The sequence below is a fragment of the Urocitellus parryii genome, chromosome 5, assembly GCF_045843805.1.
Source record: "Urocitellus parryii isolate mUroPar1 chromosome 5, mUroPar1.hap1, whole genome shotgun sequence".
NCBI lineage: Eukaryota > Metazoa > Chordata > Mammalia > Rodentia > Sciuridae > Urocitellus > Urocitellus parryii.
Window position 1 is genome coordinate 51,685,040 of NC_135535.1, and position 20,596 is coordinate 51,705,635.

The 20,596-nt window shown below is 41.3% G+C and overlaps 1 protein-coding gene across 1 annotated transcript in view; it reads left to right on the forward strand.

Annotated features, from left to right (window-relative positions):
- Gns (glucosamine (N-acetyl)-6-sulfatase) overlaps positions 1-12,494 on the forward strand; it is a 38,330-nt gene extending 25,836 nt beyond the window's left edge. Inside the window, exons 10-14 of the mRNA XM_026392962.2 lie at positions 612-713; positions 3,655-3,762; positions 5,561-5,671; positions 7,021-7,181; positions 9,940-12,494. Coding sequence (XP_026248747.1) covers positions 612-713; positions 3,655-3,762; positions 5,561-5,671; positions 7,021-7,181; positions 9,940-10,018 — 561 coding nt within the window. The 3' untranslated portion in view covers positions 10,019-12,494. The remainder of the gene's footprint in view (positions 1-611; positions 714-3,654; positions 3,763-5,560; positions 5,672-7,020; positions 7,182-9,939) is intronic.
- The last annotated feature ends 8,102 nt before the right edge of the window (positions 12,495-20,596 follow it).

Consider the following 20,596-nt stretch of genomic DNA (forward strand, 5'->3'; position numbering starts at 1 on the left):
GAAAAATACTCCTAATAAGGCAAGGTATAAATGCAAGACATTGGTCTTTAATTTCTAGAATATTTTAAAATATTTATTTTATGCTATGTGAGGAAACTTTCGTTGATACATTGTTGGGAGTAATTTCCTGAAGCCTTCAAAGCCTATGTTTTAGCTATGTTGCCAACTTTGAAAAACTATGAGATGGGCTAATAATTCTCAATGGTGGCAAGCATTCGACCTTTGAGATATTTAAAAATGTGAAGTCCAATTTGGTGAACCAATCTGAATAATCAAGTTGGAAAACGCTTTATATAAAATCATTAGCCCAAGACTCATGACTCATACAAGGCAATTTCAAAGGAGTTTTAAATGTTTTGATCAATTAGAGTCTGGGTAAAATAGATTTATAATTTCTCAGAAGCATGTATTACAACCCTCATAAGGGCTTTGTGTTTTGTTAATTTGAATATATGAAATTGTAAGATCAAAGAAACAATGGTCTGTACAGAAGTTAAGAGTGAGTAGTAGTTGTTGTCTCAGGTGGGTTGTCAGGAGAGAGCCTTAATATAGATAGAAAAGGAAGACGGGACCAATTGCATACTAGACTGTTGTTTTCCGTGTTTTTACAGATGCTCGTTGCCAACATTGACTTGGGTCCTACTATTTTGGACATTGCTGGCTACAACCTAAATAAGACACAGATGGATGGGATGTCCTTATTGCCCATCTTGGTAAGTATAAAGCCCTAACTCAATCATGAGCCAAAACCAAACTAAAGTCAAGGTTATATAAAGACTTAAGCTAAATCTCAAAGCTGTTGCATTTGCAAGGACAGAGAATGGGATTTTTCTGATCTCATAGTGCAAGTTTTCTTAAGGAAAAGGCTGACTAGACCACATGTAAACATTAGCATACTCTATCTTCCTTTCCCCACCTCTCCTAAAGCCACCATAAACAAAGTTAAAATAGGTGACAAATTGAAAAAGTATTTGCAATGTATATGAAAAAGGGTAATTAGTCTAATGATTTCTTAGAAAGCAAAGATTAATACCCGAGTAGAAAAATGGGCAAAAAAAAAAGTGATTCACAGAATTAGAAGTTGCCAAAGTAAATGCAGAAATATTACTTCAGTGCTGATCAAAGAATTGCTTTACTGAAAGAGGCCTTTATCACCTTCAAACTGGCAAAGATTAAAAAAATTATTATCCAGTATTTGCACAACTCTGAAAACTTGAAAACTGCACATACACTACTCACAGAGGTGTAAGTAGTCTAACCTACCAGGAAGCTAGTTTTAACAGGACATATGGCTTCAGAATGCATGCATGTAGCAATTACATTTGAGAAATTAGTCTAAGGAAACAAATCCGTTTCAGAAGTCTTAGAGTACCTGCTGTGCCTGCCACTGTATGGGTCTATTATATATCAAAGTAACTTGCAGTATTAATAGAGTGAAGGTGAAAACCCAAATACCCAGTAGTGAACTGGTAAAATTGTGCACAGTTAAAAACACAGAACATTAAAATAACACTAAATGATGTACATCTGTGCACTGACTTGGAAGGTTGACACATACCACAAGGAGAAAAGGACAATTCACAACATCTCTTCCCCTGTAAAAGTATATGGTTATGTTCAAGCACAAAGAAGTTTGGAAGGGTCAACACTAATGTGGTTTAGTCATCATGATGGTTCTCTCTTAACCATAAAATTATTGGTGACTTTTAATTCATTTATCTGAGTGTTAATTAGGCAGTATATGATTGATCCAAAAGCCTGCATGTAACTCACTGAAGTGTGAAACACAAAAGACCCCTGTAAGCTATCACCCCACTTCAGAACTCAGTTTTACTGGGGCTTAGTGGCAGGGCACCTGCCTAGCATGCACAAGACCTTGGTTTCAATCCCAGCACCACCAACAAACAAATCCTCCCAATATTATCAATACTGGTGCTCTTCCCCATCTCTTGCCTACCCATGAGGGTGGTTATTCTCCTGAATTTCGTGGTTATTCTCGTGCTCTCATTTTTTATAGCTAGCATGTAGGTTTCCCTGAACAACATAATTAGTTTGGGCCTTGTTTTGAGCTCTAAAAATGATAGTATACTGGGTACATGCTGGGGCTATTAAAAATTCATTGTTATTGATTGGTCCATGTTGTTCACAGCTGCCGAATATTGTTTACACACATCACAATTTAGATATCTTTTTTCTGTCAATCAGTGGGCGCTTATTTAATTTTGTATGAACAGTATCTGTCAATGTTCTTGGACATAACTCCCAGTGACCATGTATATATGTGCACCAAGGTTACAGGAACTGCACATGTTCATTTGTGCAAATTTCACCAAATGAATTTCAAAATGTTCCCACCAGCATGTATGAGAATTCCCTTTGCTCTGTATAAAACTCAAGACAAATTTTGCCACTCTAGTAGGTGACAAGTGGTATTTGGTCTTACTGTGCAATTTATTTGTTAATGAGGTGAATCATTAATAGCTTAATTTGTATATCATACAATTCACTCATCTAAAGGGTACAGTTCAGTAGTTTTCAGTATATTCATGGAGTTATAATCTAATTTTTGGAATATTTTTATCATCCCAGAAAGAAACCCCCAAATACATTAACAGTCATTCCTCCATTGTGTATATCTATACTGGACATGTCTCATAAATGGAATCATAATATGTGGCTTCTTGTGACTGGCTGTTTTCACTGAGCATATTTTCAAGGATCATCTGCACTGTATGATCCTTTTATTTCTAATATTCCATTGTATGAATATACTATTCCCCCCACTTGGCAAATGTACCACTTTTTACTTATCCATTTTTCAGAGACATTTAGACTGTACTTTTACATTTTGGGGCTATTTTAAATAATACTGTTACGAACAATTTGTATACAAGACTTTGTGTAGACCCATGTTTTCATTTTTGGGTAATTCTGTAGAAGTAGAAATTCCTGGGTCATTTGGTAACTATGTCTAACTCTTTGAGGCACTTACCAGACTTTACCAAAGGTGCACATCGTTCTACATATATTTTCACCAGCAGTGTCTGAGGGTTCCAATTTCTCTACATCCTCACCAGCACTTGTGTTTTTTATTGAAGTGGATGTAAAGTGGTATCTCATTGTGGGTTTGATTTGCATTTCAGTTTTTCTGCTTCCACCCTGTGTGCTTTGGAAGCAAAACTTGCTCTTGTTCTAGCTGCTGCTTTCCTTCCATACCAATAATGTGCTGTGCAAAGGAGTTCATATACATGTTGTAGCTTTATTCTGAGGAACTCTGAACTTACTCTAGTCCCAAGCATACCAGCCCTGTTTGTTTCTTTCTTGTGTTTGTATTAGGTTGTGAGTACCTTGGTATAAGCTTAGAACAATTCTTATATGGAGTATGAACAGTTATGACGATGATCTGGACTTTGAGCAACTTGCACTGGACTTGATTCTAGCTTAGCTACTTTGTTGGTTTCTATTCCTGACCTGCTTCACAGTAGTAGTCTCGGAAAGAGACTATTCAAAGCATTTGACTGTCACTCCTTTTAGTTACTGAATGAGCAGTCCAATTAGTTTTGACTCTCAAGTCCCTTTTGGCAGTAGTGTAAAAACTGTTCTTTATCATAGTCTGTATGCCTCACGGAAAGCACCTCTGCTCTTTTTTTCTAGAGAGGTACCAGTAATTTGACCTGGCGGTCAGATGTCTTGGTAGAATATCAAGGAGAAGGTCAGAATGTCACGGACCCAACATGTCCTTCCCTGAGTCCCGGAGTGTCTGTGAGTAGTAACTTGTGTTGGCCTCGACAGCTTTCTCACAGTGCAGCAAGGTACTTGCTTAGGGGTACAAGTATGGGAAACCTTCATATGAATGCTACTCCCTGGTCACCCGACCGTGGGAAATTTGTAGGTTGACAAAGGTAAATCTGGTAATCCTGAAATTGATGCTGCCAACCTATCACCAGAATGTGCACTTTGAATTCTTCCACTCTGTGCAACAAATGCATGTATCTGCCCTATTTTCTGACAGTGCCCTTTCATTGTTTTCCTGCCCCTCTAAATAGCAATATATATATTGGGCTGGGGATGTGGCTCAAGTGGTAGCTCGCTCGCCTGGCATGCGTGCAGTCCGGGTTCAATCCTCAGCACCACATACAAAGAAAGATGTTGTGTCCGCTGATAACTAAAAAATAAATATTAAAATTCTCTCTTTCTCTCTCTCCCTCTCTTTAAAATAAATAAATAAATAAATAAATAGCAATATATAATCAGTGACTTCTGACAAGTGGGGTTCTCCCCTGTAAATATGCCATCATGAGTGTTTTGCACTGGTGACAACCAGACAGGTCATAAAGGTAACTGATAGATGTGCTGGAGAATGGGAACTAGGCTTCCATTTGGAGTTGGCTCCCCTGATGCCAAGTTTGGGACACAGTAAAGGGCTAACAACAAGTGGAATGACAGAGTCTGTGGAATATGTGAAGTAAGCCAGAGGAGGGCTGGGGCTCGGGCTCAATGGCAGGGCGCTCACCTAGCACATGTGAGGCACTGGGTTTGATCATCAGCACCACATAAATGAGATAAAGGTATTGTGTCCATCTACAACTAAAAACTAAATATTTTTTAAAAGCCAGTTACGTCACATTTTGGTGACAAGAATGCTCATAAATGATTTACCTGCAAATATTGCCACAAAGTTCATTTTAACTACTTTTTCTCTATAGGATAGTAGTCCTTTGAAGTGACTCTGTTGGGTGTTTCTTCTCCTTGCCAACCTGTACATTTAACAGGTGCTTATTACAACTAATTCTTAGAAGGTTAGCAGACAAGAGATGGCAGCAGTCTACAGATGGTACAAACACAGATTTTTTTTTTTTAAGAGAGAATTTTTAAATATTTTTTAGTTTTCTGTGGACACAACATCTTTATTTTATTTTTATGTGATGCTGAGGATCGAACCCAGCGCCACGCGCATGCCAGACAAGCATAGTACCGCTTGAGCCATATCCCCAGCCCCAACACAATTCTTTTTTTTTTTTTTTTTTTTAAAGAGAGAGTGAGAGAGGGGGGAGAGAGAGAAAGAGAGAGAATTTTTAATATTTATTTTTTTTTTAGTTCTTGGCGGACACAACATCTTTGTTGGTATGTGGTGCTGAGGATCGAACCCGGGCCGCACGCATGCCAGGCGAGCGCGCTACCGCTGAGCCACATCTCCAGCCCCAACACAATTCTTTAAGTCAGCCATTAGTAAGGAACAGAGCCTTGCAACTGTTGTTGTTGTTTTTTTTAATATTTAATTTTAGTTGTAGTTAGACACAATACCTTTATTTTATTTAATTATATGTGGTCTGAGGATCAAACCCAGGGCCTTGCAAGTGCTAGGCAAGCGCTCTACCACTGAGCCACAACCGCAGCCCTTTGCATTTGTTTTTTACTTATTGGAGTCTCTGCAGAAGGTTTCCTCATTTCTGCCAAATTCCATGTCTGGCTTTAGCTAACTGAGTTGTTCCTGTAGGCAACTAGGTTGTTGTTACCGTGGAAGAACGATCTTCGTTTAACTTATTAAATATTCCTACAGCAATGCTTCCCAGACTGTGTTTGTGAAGATGCTTATAACAACACCTACGCTTGTGTAAGGACAATGTCAGCATTATGGAATTTACAGTACTGCGAGTTTGATGACCAAGAGGTAAGAGGGACTTCACCTATACCTCCCCCAACCTTTGTCTATTGCTAGTGCTTTATTGGTTAGATGTGGTGGCATAAGAGTAATTCCAAGCGTGCCTTCTAGGGAAGATGTGTTTCCTAGCACTACATAAATGAAAGAAAGGTATTTCACTTAGTGTGTCCTTCAGTTAAGGAAAATTCCACACAGCCATGTTTTGCTTGTCACTGTGATCTTTCTAAATGGGTTTTTTCCACTCACACCACCCCTCAGACATAGTTCACTTTTTTAGAATGATTCACACCTGGTCCCTTCTTAAAAGTAGTTGGGGCAAAAGTGAAGCACTTCAACTTCTGTGGCAGTGAGAGGCATTAGCCTTTCCTAGAAAGTTGACAGCAACTGATATATTCAAAAACTCCTGTTCCCACCACAGCACAGTCCAGTGCTCATCAAATAGAGTGGGTACAAAGACCCAGGAGCTCTATCCTTGGAAGAAGTGAGTTTTTGGGCCAGCCTGAAGAATCACATGGGCTGCAGTCCCTGTGAACGCATTCTGCTTATTAGCACACATACCCCTGTTGCGTCTGGTACTCCACAGAGTAGTGGTTCCTCTGTTTCTCAGAAATTGTGCTTGCTGCTCCACATGGAGCTCAGAAGCGTGGTGGACAACAAGGGTGTCCCTCTAACTCAGTTCCTGTTCCTCCCTTCCCAACAGTGTTCATCAAGTTTTGATAATTATAAATGATAGCCTGAGGATAGCTACTGGGAGCTGTTGTAGGCAACCTATCATTTGACTCCAATTTGGAGAACAGCATACAGGTTAGAGGGGGAAGTACTAATCCTAGTTATGTCTAATGTTGGAAATAACGAGTATTGTATCTTTCCCCAACTGGCATTATAAATGGGGAAAATTGAATAGCTTAAATTAAGGCACTTTTCATACCCATTCTTATTTGAATCTCAAAATTCTAAGGCAGAAATAAGCCTTCCAATGTTAACTCTCACTCCTATAGTTTCATTATGAAGTCTTGTTTCAGAGGGCCTGCCATTGAAGGCCCTGCCTTCTGTTCTTCAGTTATCAAGAGTAATTGGTTTCCTCTTACTGCCCTGTCCTGACTGCCTGAAGGCATTGGGGTGCAGGTAGTCCCTTTCCAGCTCAAGCTATAAACTCAAAGCCATGGACACCCAGCACAGATGTACTATTGTCATAAGTACACAGTTGGGCTCCTTAAGGATCTTGAGGCCAGATGCTGTTATATTGGATGTTGGGTTTTTGTCTATGTTCTCCCTTCCCATTTAGAAATAATTCACGTTTGGAATAGTTCCTTGATTGTAACCCTTTTTTCTTTCCACCATTCTTTCATTTCATCTAGGTGTTTGTAGAAGTCTATAATCTGACTGCAGACCCAGACCAAATCACTAACATTGCTAAAAGTATAGACCCAGAGCTTCTAGGAAAGATGAACTATCGGTTGATGATGTTACAGTCCTGTTCTGGGCCAACCTGTCGCACTCCAGGGGTTTTTGACCCTGGGTAAGTTTCCTCTGTCTTCACTTTGCCAGGTTGTCTCTAGTGGTCATGCTGTTATAGAAGACAGGTAGTCCTATGGGTCCTTTCTGCATTGACCACAAGCCTTTCTGTTGGAGAGGGAATACTATCTTCATATTGCCTCACCCTGTTGTGCTGGGAAAATAAGCCGTTTGAGACACTTTGGCTCTCCACTGCCCTGGGTGCATGGACACCCTTCTCTTGCCCCAGGCTCTTTCCTTTTGCCCTGCTGCTGTGATTCTTGTCATGGTACCACTTGGTTGTACTGGTGGCAAGTAGGGCTTAAGTAAGCTCTGACCCAGTGCTGTCCTGTTCCTAGGCTTTCCAAGAGTGTATGCCTTCACCACTTTTCTCAGAAACCCTAACTATAGTAACTTGAATGTTATATTTTAAGCATGCAAAGATAGGTTTAAATCAAATATTGAAATGTAAGTCCCTTTCCAAAAATGAATACAAAGATGATTTTCACCTGCCCAGATTTGTTGTTCCTCCTCTCCTGTTACACAGTGCCTAGTCAGTAGGACACAAGGCATCAAACACCAGGCATTTAAGCTGCCTATGACAAGAAGGATTCACTTTATGCTTAAAGGGTATGAAGTTTAAAAACTGTAACCAGGAATGGATTATTTCAGTTCTTACACCCTTGATTGTAAGACAGCAGTGAGGTCCTAAGTTGATGGAAAATTGTAACTGTTTAGCCATCTTCATATCAAATTTTATTTTCAGTCCAAATGAGAAGAATGTATGTCAATGAGTAGAGAAACTGGATTACAGACTGTTTATTAAAGAAATATATCTAAGTATTGCATATATAGCCAAAGAGATTCTAGCACACTAAAACTAGATAACAGGGCTGGGGGTGGGGAAGTAGCTCAGTGTCAGAGCACTTGCCTAGCATGTACGTGGCACTGGGTTAGGTCCCCAGCATCACAAAAAAAAAAAAAAAAAACAATAGAAACCTAGATAACAATGTATACCAGTGTCAAAACCAAATTGTGTTCCATAAATGTGTATAATTATAAGTTGATCAAAAAAATTTTCAAATACAAAACAATTCAAAATAAGAATCAGAATTTTAAAAAGCTAGATGACAATATAAAGAAATTATATTTATCAGTTTATCATTTGCACTAAATTACTTCTTAATATAGATATCTATTAGTGCAATGATTGGCCAAGCACTTTGCCCTCCCAGCTCTGGTTGTGGGTTGTTTTTTGTTTTTAAACTTTTATTAGTTGTTGATGGACCTTGATTTGTTTGTTTATTTGTGGTGCTGAGAATTGAACCCAGTGCCTCATACATGCCAGGCAAGCACTCCACCCCTAAGCCACAACCCCAGCCCCCAGCTTTGGTCTTCTGAAATGGGAAGTTCAGTCTCTAAAAAGCACAGGGCTTTGGGGTGGCTTGTGTTGATTTTGCAATTTCCAACGGTTATTTAGGTCACAGTATATCAAACTAGATGCCAATGAGTCCCTGACCACTTGGCTGCTAGAATGTAGACCTTCCATGTCCACATCCAATAGGCCAGTGCAAGGCAGATGTGGGAGCTACCTTCTTTCTTCTGATTATCTGTTTAACTATAACCAATTGTCTTACTTACATTTTTAAAGTATGTGATTCAAGTTTTAGATGCTGGTTTTGCTGAACTGTTGTTTGCCTGAGCTGTCTTAAACTCCACTGATTTTCTGTTTTAAATTCATTAGCCCTGATTACTATTTCCTACTAAATACTAAAGCTGAATGGTTGGTGTGTGGCCTGCAGTCCCCCCAAAAATGTATTATCTGACCCTTTACAAATGTGTTGATCAACCACTGCTCTAAAATAATTTATCCTACAAGATAGGAAGTAAGAGTTGAGTACAATATTACTTCCAGCCTACACACCTAAAATCTTCCTGGCCAATGCATTATTCAGCATTCACTCTACCTTTCCCCTGGAGTGGTAAAATTGGTTTTTGTTTTTTGTGTGTGCCATATATTTGGCATGAATACTATTTTGGGATGGGGTGGGGGTGGGCAGAGATCATCTAAATTGTGAGCCAGATTCAAACACATCTCAGCTGCACACTTGTGCTCTTCTGTGTCTGTATGTCTTAACTATCAAACAGGAGAGGGCTTTGAAACTGCCAGCAGAGCTTTCAGCCAGGGTTAGGCTCTTCTCTTCCATCTGGCTGCTTTATACCTCAGGGATCACCCCTCCTCCCTCAAGGGAAAAAAAAAAACAAAAAAAAACTTGTTACCTTCTGGCACCATTTAAGATTAACCTTCTGCTTTTTCTCCCCTCTATTTATACTATATGATCTTAGGCTTGCTGGCTTGGGATGGGAAGTTTTTGTTTTTGTGGTGCTAGGGATTGAACACAGTCTCACACATGGTAGGCAAGTGGTCTACCACTGAGCTACATCCCTACCCCTCCTTAAAAATTTTTGAGACATGGTCTAAGTCATTGAGGCTGGCCTCAAACTTGTGATCTTCCTGCCTCAGCCTCCAAGTACCTGAAATTACAGGCGTGCACCACTGCACTCAGCAGAAGTGGGTTGTTTTTGTTGTTTTTGTTTACCATGAAATGTTCTTAACTATTAAGTCCTCGTATCTTTTACTACAGACTTTCTCATGAGAGTCCCTTCTGGTGATTTTGTTTTCTTTTACATCCCTTTCTGCTAACCTTTCTGATGAATAACATTCTGAGGAAATAGTGTTTAGCTAAAAGCTCATGCGACAATTCTTCTTTTATCATCCCCAGATACAGGTTTGACCCTCGTCTCATGTTCAGCAATCATGGCAGTGTCAGGATGCGAAGGTTCTCAAAACATCCTCTTTAGCGACCATGCCCAGCCCAAGTGGGATCCCTTCACAACTCCTCCTGATGAAGTGACTGTAGTAGGTGTCTGTAGCTCATCTTTGAGACCATGCCTGGAAAAGCTCTGGACTGGTTCTAAGTCCTATTTGAAAAGCAACCCAATCAGCTGACTTCCTCGTGCAATGTGTTAAACTGTGAATTCTGCCCATAGGTCAGGAGTGGCTACCCTTGTCTCTTTCCTCAGATGATAATGAACACTCCTGAAGTCTTTGTTCTCACCATGTCCTTCCTGTCCTGGGGCCACAGTTCTTGATTATCCTCATGTGGTCAGAGTCTGAATGTGTAAATCCATTCAGATAGGGAAAAAGTATGAAAACCTTTTGGTTCATGACTTGACCTAAATTCAAAGGACCTGCACACACTTCAGACTGAGCACCTCACTATCAAAAATACTAACATCACATGGCTTGAAGAATAACCCTCAGCTGAATCATCAGATCATAGAACAGGTACCATTGTTTTAAAATAAGTAGATAATGTTGTTTATAAAATCCATCACAGTGTGATAAGGTGGCAAATTTAAAACATGTCAACCAAGCTGTTTCTTTGGAATTCTGGGTTAGTGCTACATTGAGATAGGGCAGTAAGCTGTGGTAAAGGCTAATTCCAGGTCGCTCTTGAGGGTGACAGCCACCTGCTTTCCAGTGGCTAACCATGTGGAGTACCAGTCAGCACTAGCAGTATTGAGGAAATGCCTCTTGAGACTTCTGCCTCTAAACTGTCAAGGTACACAGTTGTGTTTCTGAGGGCCTTCTGTAGACCAGGCTCTTGGGTCAACAGGTTGAAGGGCCAAACTTGGGAGGAAGCAAGTGCCTGTCCCACAGGGAGCCTAACTACTCAGTGCCACATATGAAGTTGTTTGGACTCTATTTTGCTGTCGTTATTTTCTGTCATTTGTTTTAAGATGTAAAAATGCCCGATAGTTGATGCAAACTAAAGTAGCATCAACTGCTTTATCCTACCTTCTTCTCTTTCAGATAGGTTCTTCCTGAGTTTCTGGAATCTTTTATTACTTATCAAAATCAGATTTTTAGGTTTCACTGCTTAGAACACATACGTTTTGTTTCTTGGCTTGAAAACCAGTTCCGTTTCTAATGTTTTCTTCAAGAAGGCTGATTATAGGTGGGACAGCAAGGGAGGAAGAGCTGTGGTTTATAACCTGTTCAACTCAGGCAATAAGTGATTTTAGCTTTATTTAAGGCCTGTCGAGCTTTAAGCACTTCTTAAGACATGGCCGTAGTTAACTTTTCTATCAGAACTCCAGATAGCCATGTTGGGTTAGTAGCCATTGGATTTTTTCGTTTACCTCACGTGACCCCAGCAACTGAAATGAACACCTCTGCTATGAATGCTTTAGAGAAAATTTTAAAAATAAGTGTAACTAAAAGCAACTATAATGTTGAATGTGGGTATTGACTTTATTCTCCACTTTGATTCTTATTCGTCAACTTTGACATTAATGAAAGTTGACCATAGTTATTCCCAAATAAAAAGAAACCAACTCTTACCAGGTCTTGGACTGTGATGTCATATTATTCAGTTTATGATGCTGGTTCCTGAAAGCAGGTGGAGTCTTAAGAGTGACACGAGTCAGCTGCCAGCAGCATCTCTGCCACACTGTTCTTGCGTCCAGCTGACATGTCTGGGTGTGGGATGTGGTAAGGCCTTCCCTGTACCTTTTTTAGTTTGGGGATCTTTCCTAGCTAACCTTAAAATAGACCTCAGTTTCTAGCCTAACGGACTGCAGGGCGCACTGCTGTTTTCAGAATGTTTTTGTACAAGGGACCCACTTGCAAGAGGCTTGCCTTGTTCTTAACTGTACTGATTTGGATTTTGATTATTTTCCCTTTTAAGGTCAGGTTCATGTCTGTTGGTACCCTGCAGAATAGAGGACTGTAAAACCACTGGGAATGAACAGAGGCCTTTGGAATGAAGAGATTTTTGCCTTACAACATTTCCTATTATAAAGTTCTCCCTCATATAATTTCAAAGCAGGGAATACATTGAGTATCTTTGAATTGACAAACGGTGCTTTTGCAAACACATTTTAATTGACGACACTAGGGTTTTTGTACAAAATAGTAATGATAGCCATAGAAGTTACACCTTAATCTGTGAGAAATGTTCTTAAATTTATTTTTAAGTATTAAGGATTAGTGCTTTTCAAATGAAAGCTAACTTGTCCCAGGATCCTTAAGAGAAAGCAGAGGGGACTTCAACTGATCCACCAATGGAATTAGATGGGTATATTTAGGTTCTTTAGATGTACTACTTTGTTCCCACTGGATTTTTGTAAACTCCCTATGTTTGCATCATCTGTTCCTGGAGGTTACTTGGCCCTGGCTCTCTGTCATCAGTCATTTCACTTAGAAAGTGCCCTTCAAAGGACCCTGTTCACTGCTGCACTTTTCAACAAATTAAAATTTATTTCTGTTCTAGTGGGACTGTGTCCTTTGTTTTAGTCCACGAGTAGTAATTGACAAGCTACTTTTATTCTTGATGCTGTTTGTTTTAACCACTTTCCTTATAGCAAAAAATGGGACATTTCCTCAACAGATTATAGTCTCTGCCTGGATAGCTCTTATGCACCTGATTTCCTAGTGATTGCCAAGCCTGAATGAAGCACTACGTAGCCATGGAGAAAATCTTTCCTGATCATTTACAACTTTGGAGGGGTTAAAAAAATAATCTAGGCTAGCTTTCAGGTAGGTAGATGACGCTCACCTTCAGAGGTACTTTGCCTTGTCTGCAGACTTGTGGCCCACTGTCCTAATGAATGACTTCAAGGGATCAACAACCTTTTTCTTAAAGGGAGAGACAGGTGATACTTTAGGCTTGTGGGCCATGTGCGTCTATCACACTCTGCTCTTATAGCACAGATGTAGCCCTAGACGATACATAAATGTGTGTGTTCCAATAAAATTGTAGAAACAGGTAGGGAATAATATGCCAACCCCAGACTCAGCAGGTTGCCTCATCCCAGCAATTCTAAAGACCAAGTAGAAAATAAGATGTTAGAGTACACCCAGAGAGTTGCTAGATTACCAGAAAAACAGATGACTTGAGCATATCACAGTGTCAGAGTTAGAAGGGTCTGGGATTTGATTTTATGTGGTGCTGAGGATCTAACCCAGTGAGTGCCTCACAGGTGCTAGGTGAGCACTCTACCACTGGGCCACAACCCCAGCCCCTATGATTTGATTTTGATCCTTACAAGCTAACTGGTTAGTCTGTTGTTTCATGGATGCTGGTGTTGGAAGTCAACCTAGGCGTCTCATAGAGACAAAGGACTCATCAACATGAGCCTGTTAGTTCACTCTTGTCCCCAAGCCCATGGGTGATGCAAAGGGCCCACCTTGTGAATACCTGCACAGCACTGGGTTTTGTTACAGGAAAGGAACACTGAGCTTGGAGAACATGTTCTCCAACATGCCTTTCTTTGCCCCAAAAGACCACCACCACTTCATCCTCAAAGCTGCTCACTGCGATCACAATTCTGAATAAAAAGCAATTCTGACCTTACAATCTTTTGCATACCCCCAGCAACAGTACTTGGGCCCCACCGTAAATCATCTCTCCCAACAACTCCCAGCTGTTAATAGCAGGGGCTCACCTAGCTGGATGTTGCCCCTTCCCTGTCTACAAATCAAGCTAACAGTAGCTCTAGGATATAAATACTTAGATGCGATTTTTTCCCCCACCCTGGACTTAAGTCTTAGCCTTAAGGCTAAGAAAATCTAATGAAGAATGAGCACTGACCTATTAGATTCCAAGACAGGAGATATTAAAACTTAAAGCAATTAAGAAGAAAAACATAAGGTTGAATGGCCAGGTCAGACTTGTTTTTGAGAGCTACCCACTCTGACCTTTGTCTAAATACTGGAGAAAAGGTGAAGAGCCTTTAATCAGTAACCAAGTAGTAAAACAAGTTGGCATAAGGCACTCATAAAATTGCTAAATTACCACCATAAAAATAGGAAATTTAGTTAACATCTTAATGTAAAGACATCAGCAAGCAGAATGTTCACACACATTAAAATGAGGACAAGCACAGACTACTAGACCATCTTTCTAACCCACCTATTCACACCGACACTGTACCTGCCCCATAGCACCAAGCTCCCTACAGACTTGGTTACATCTCTCTGCAACCTGTGGATTTAAAGGGCTGGTCATGTGCATACACTGAAATCTGTTGAAGCAACAGCCAACAAGCAGAACCCAAAGGACATAAGCACTGTCCAAGACTTCTGCTGGCCTAGCAATCACTACATAAAATGAGATTCAGCTGTGGGATATGGGAGCTAAATCCTGGAGTACCACAGAGTAGGTAGAGGACAGTTTTCAATCTTAGTTTTTAAGTGGAAGATTCGTGACCACCTGCCTGTGAAACCTGATATCCACATATGTCCTCTTGGCCTGCAGCTCTGCTGATGAAAGATCCTCAGAGGATGGAGGTATAAAAGGTGCTTCTAATTACTATCTTTTTTTGGTAATTAAAACATCCAGGGAATGAGGTTTTTTTCTCCTCAGCTTAATATATCCAAGCTTAGAAAGCTAAATAGCATAAGGATTTCAAGATCTGGCTTCCGATTTGTTTCTGGTGCTGAAGATTGAATCCAGAATCTTGCATGTGCTGTGCATACACTGTACGACAGAGCTACACCTCCGGCCCCATCTTTCGCTTAAAATCCAGTTTCTCCATTGTCTATGAAAGAATTATCCATCCCTTCCTCATTATATATGAGAGCCTACTTTGCCTAGTAGTGAGCTTCATTATGTAAGGGAATTTTTTTATTCCTCCATGACATTAATGCCTGTCCTTAAGGGAAATGACACTATCAGACTAAGTGCCCCAACCATTCAAGTGGCTTCCTGTCCCACTTCACAGCATTGCTGGTGGAAAAGAAATACAGAGGGTTCTCACACCCCATTTATTTCCAGCATGGCTGCAGTAGCCAGCTTCCAGGACAGCTCCTAACGATCCTCTGTGGTCCCACAATGCATGCAGATTGGTCATATCACCAATAGAATAGGGCACGTGATAGTATGTGACTTCTGAGAATAGGTCATAAAAGATGTGGCCACTTCTGCCTTGCTGTCTCTCCTATTACTTTGGGGAAAAAACACCACCATATTAGGACCTCAGCCCAATGCTGAGGTCCACCTGGTGAGGAACTGAAGCTGTCTGCAAAAGACCAGCCCCAATTTGCCAGCCTCCTGAGTGAGTGAGCCATCTTGGAAGCAGATTTTTTTTGTTTTGTTTTTGTGGTGCTGGGGATTGAACCCAGGGCCTTGTGCATGTGAGGCGATCATTCTACCAACTGAGCTATATCCTAGCCCAAAAGCAGATTTTCTAGCCCTAGGCAACATCTTGACTGCAATTTCAGGAGAAACCCCCAAGCAAGGACCATCCAGGTAAACTTCTCCCAAACTCTTACCCTACAAATTATAATCATATAATAAATATTTAATGTTGTTTTAAGTTGGTTTGGCTAGTTTATTACACAGGAATGTATGCCTACTACAGTGACCAAAGCTGTTTACCGAGAGAGAAACTGGATCAGGGCTTTTGCCAGAGCCCATCCAATTACAGGTACCTGGGACAGGGTAAATCTGTCTTCTCCAAAGAAGGGGCAAAAGTCTTATGTGCACTACTACATACCCAAAGACTATAAATAATCACTCATTCCAGCTATTGTTACTAAAACCAAGCAGAAGCATCTTTGTTGGAATGGTTGCTAAAATGTCCTCAGCAGATGTTGGAAAATATTTTAATGGCTGGCAGGCTCCAGTCACAAACACGCATCTCCAGTGGGTCTCTAGAACTCCCAAGAGCCAGTGCAGGGGAGAGCAGCAGCCCCTTAGGAGCTGCAGCATGCCAGGATTCTTCCTTGATTTCCAAGCCACCTGTTGTCACTATCCTCATGCCTCCTCCCAACACAGGGAAGGCACCTCAGATGCAAAGCCAAGTAACTACTTTGCTCCCCAGCCCTGGTCTCCCAGCATCTTCCAGATAAGGTAAGCAGCCACCTTATGATGCCTGAAATCAAAAGACAACTTGGATACTTTCTACTGGTCTGGAATGAGTGATTCCTAGTTCCAAGGAAAGCCTTCAGACTTTGACAACTCTCCTGGATGCCCCCCCAGAGAATGAAGCTCACTATACCACAACTGGTTCTCCACCTAGCAGGGGAAAACAAAAACTCTGGCCCCCAGTCTCCTGGCCCTTTTCCTTCCTATAATGCCATGCAAGGCCCTGCCTGAGTTCAGCCAAAGGCGAGCACTGCAGGAGAGGTAGGAAGCTGCAGCCTAGGGTCTGTCTGGAGAGGAGTCCTTTCCTGGCTCCAGGTTGTCCAAGTGGCCATTTCCAGACCTGTCTGTGAAACTTGACTCCCACAAACTTTGTGCCCTGCAGCTAGAAGAGATGCAAAGTGAGCTGAATACACAGATCTCCAGGAGATGACCATCTGGAGGGAGAATTTACGAGCATGCAAACACTAGAAACAGGTTGAGGCCTGCAGGCTGCCCACAGCCCCCTGGACTGGATCATTCAGCATCATTCTCTGCCGTATGCTGACCTGACAGCTGGGGCACCCCCAGACCCAGCTGCTTTGGGCGCTTTGGTTCTAGCTTGTCAGGGAAGAAAGACAACCACTTTGTGAATGCATTTATGTGGAGCAAAAGGGAAGACCCTATATGATTCCTTGGTCTACAAACTGCCCTAGAATTTTGAATATTCTGTTTTTAACTCAATTTCCTTCCCTAACCATAATTTTTTATATTTTTTGTGTGTGTTACCGAAGATCAAACCCAGGGCCTCACTGTGCTAGGCAAGTGCTCTACCACTGAGCCACATTCTCATCCCAGCATGAATTTTTAAAACAATAACAACTTGGCAATGGCCACTGTGCACAGCCGCCACTTGCTTATACACCCTGATCTGTTTCCTCCACGACCATGTCTGACAAATTCCATATGAATGAGATTTTTTTTAATTGATAAATTTCAGAAGGCAGAAATGTAAAGAGAAAAATTCAGAGTCTTCAAAAGCAATGATCAAACTGATGACAAAACCAGACCTGGTTGTGAAATGAAATACAAAACATTATGGTAGGGCTGGGGTTGTAGCTCAGTGGCAGAGCGCTTGCCTTGCACGCATGAGGCACTGAATTCGATCCTCAGCACCACGTAAAAATAAATAAAATAAAGGCATGCTGTGGATCTACAATTACAAAACAAAAAACGTTAAGGATGGAAGCCTAGGGAAGAAGTCAGTTCTGCTCCCCTCTCTCAGCCTTTCTCCAGGAAGCCTAATTAATCACAGGTCCCTACCTTTTGGATTGTAAATAACTGCCCCAGGAGTCTGACTGCTTCCTGTGAAATGTTAACAGAGGCCTGAGATGTAACTAACATCTTCTCAACTGTTTCTGTGAACATGTTTTGAGACCCGACCCCCCACCCTCCCACACCCCACCCCATTCCCCCCCACACAAGGCCATCAGCTAAATAGATTAAGAAGTTTTTTTAAAAAGAGGGAAAAGCGTCAATGATAGGATGGGTCTAAGATGACCTCAAATTACCTATAAATATTGTAAGAAACTGTGGATGAGGGCTCAAAATTTGGAGTTTTTGTTTTCCTCTGGGCCCATTGGCGTAAAATAAAGTTTGGAGTTCTCCTCTCCAAGTGTTGCTTGCTGCTTCTCCACCAGTCTGTTTCCCACAACAAACAGGAGAAGCAAGCAGACAGATCATAAAGAGGTGTACACCACCAATATGGACCGTATATTCCACAAGCATTGCCTTCTTATTTTACTTATTTTAGCTGTTTAACTCTGTAAGTTGCAAAGAGGTTGGGTCAAGTTTAAATGACTGCTGTGGGTGGGGTGTAGTTGGAGCTTAGCCTGTGTGAGGCCCTGGGTTCCATTGCCAACACTGCAAAAAAAAGCTATGCTGCCCCTTTCATGTCAAATTCAGAACCACTGACAAACAAAGGCTGTGCCTGCCTCTCCCTTCTGCTGTCTAGCTGGCAGGGAAGGAAAAGAATTCTCATGTTGTTAAGGAAAAAGCCGGGTGAGAGGACAGGGAAATCTAGAGTAAATTCCAAGCTGGTCCAAGATGTCTCACAGGCTATAAAATGCAGCTTAATCCGAGTAACTTTTGTTCAAATGATTTTAATTATTGGAATGGACAATTTTATAATATGCAAATAGAAAGTTTTAAACCCTGAAAAAATAAAAACAAAAGGCTTTCTGCTTGGAAAAAGGTCCCTCTTGTAATGGACCTGTAGGATGCTTCTGGATGAGTTTGAGTGTCAAAGGTGAACATCTTGGCCCAGCAGTCACTACTGCAGAAATAAGAATTTGTAAAACAATCCCACTATAAGCTACATCAGGACTGATGGTACCCTAAGATGCCTTCAAGTTTGCTATCTTAGTTCTCACAACAGCCGTGAGGTAACTACTAAGGTGCTGCCTTCAACACTTTACAAGGAAAAAGCTGGGCTTGATTCAGAATAATTGCCCTTATAAACTTTAACTCCACCCTTGCCAAAGGTCAAATTCTTAACCTTGGAAAATTAGCCCTAAAGTTCTTTTTTTCATAATAACACAGAAGAAAACAGCAAGAGGGAACCTGATAAAACAGGCTGTCAAACGTTGTATCCCTTCAGCCTTGGTAACACTTTGTAGGACTCTAGGATTTGTAGCTAAGGTGTGAAAAATGCAGGAAAATGGCATTCTCAGGGTCCAATAGAGGAGATTCAGATTCAGTTCAGGGTGGGGTGCAGAAAAATCTGCCTTTAAAAAATCCCCAGCACTGTATTTCTAAACGCAGTTTGTGGGGAAATAATGTGGCAACCTCATTTTGTCTTAAAATCTCTTCCAGCAGAACCTGACCACGCTGCCTTTTCCCCCATCTCCCCAGCTTCATAGCAAAAACTTTCCACAAGGCCCTACTGTGCCTCTGCTCAATTATCTTGGTTGTAAAAGAACAACAATGAAAACCCACAAGCTGCTCATAGTGCTGCATCATCATCATCATCATCATCATCATCATAATGCTCACCTTTCCAGGAAACAGGGAGGAGTTGTTCTCAGAGGTGTCAACACCAGAAAAGATCTGCCAAAAATCCAAGAATGAAACTGAAACCAACAAACAAGTCCAACCCTAAACCCGACCCTGCAGATGGAAGAAAGACATTTAACCCGGAAGTAGTTACATGACCTGCCGCTCCCATCCGGCTCCTCTGGCCTGCGCCAGGCCTTCCTCCTTGCCCCTTTATCCCTATGCAAACTTTCTTTTTTGCAGACTTAATTAAGCAAGTAATGGTTCACTCCAGAAAGTGGCACACTTGGTTCTTTAGAGAGAACGATCCTTGATTGTGGGAGCCTAAGTCTGTGAGTCAAACCTTGGCAGGTCTGCTGGCTCCTCTCCCCCTCTCCCTGAAGCTGTTCTCCAGGTGGCTTCAGGGAATTATCTTACCAACTGCAGGGAGAACCTGGGGTTTGATTACCTGCCCTGTCAGTTCCTCCCTAAAAGAAAACACAGCAGGTAGATAGTAAAATCACCTAAACAGAAGATGTGAACAAAAAAATAAAGAAGGATCAGAAAGCACACTGACATCAATGAAGTCTATCTGCACCAAAACAGACTAGCTTTGGCCTGAACGTTAAAGGTAGTGTGGCGGCTTTTGCTCTTTGAGTAGGCAGTTTCACTGACAAGTTGCAGAGAGCTTCCAGGGAAAAATGGAGAAACTGGGAAGTTCCTGGACAGTTCTTGGTTCTGCCACTCACACACACAGTAGCCAGAAACGAAGCTGCTGGAGGACAATGTGTTTCCTCATCTGTAAAATGAGGATAATAACATTACCTACCTAGTAAGGGAACACATAAGTAAATACATGCCAAGTGTTTCAGAGTGCCTGACACGTGGTCAGCCCTTGGTTGGCATGGGTATTATAATAAACTCATCCTTTCAATAGCACAAAACTCCTAACTAAGATCATCTGACAGTGTTCCAAATGTATGTATACAACTAAACAATATTTTATTTTTATTTTGTTATTAATTATTTTGTTCCAGGATGCTTACCCAGCACTTTTTATTTTTTGAGAAGGCCTCACTAAGTTGCCTGGGACCTCAGCTAAATTGCTGAGGCTGGCCTCAAACTTGCAATCTTTTTGCCTTAGATTCCTGACTCACTGGGATCACTGGCATGCGACACAGTGCCCAGCTACCAATGATATTTAAGGAACCAGCTCAACTTAGTCTTTCCTACTACACACTGACAACACAAATAGTATGGAGATTTTTTTCCCACCAGCAAGCAAACAATTCTGTAGCACCACCTGGGTGCCCTCAAATCCAATTCAGTTCTGACACTCTACCAGGAGATGCCAGGTAAGGGCTCAGACCCCATGACTGCCTCACACACCAGATGCTCATCAAAAAGCCCAGGTTCTTTCACCTGTGTTTCTGATGCTGGCTATTAATCAGGGTTTCCATAAACCCTTCCTTAGATTTAATTATCTTTTTTTGAA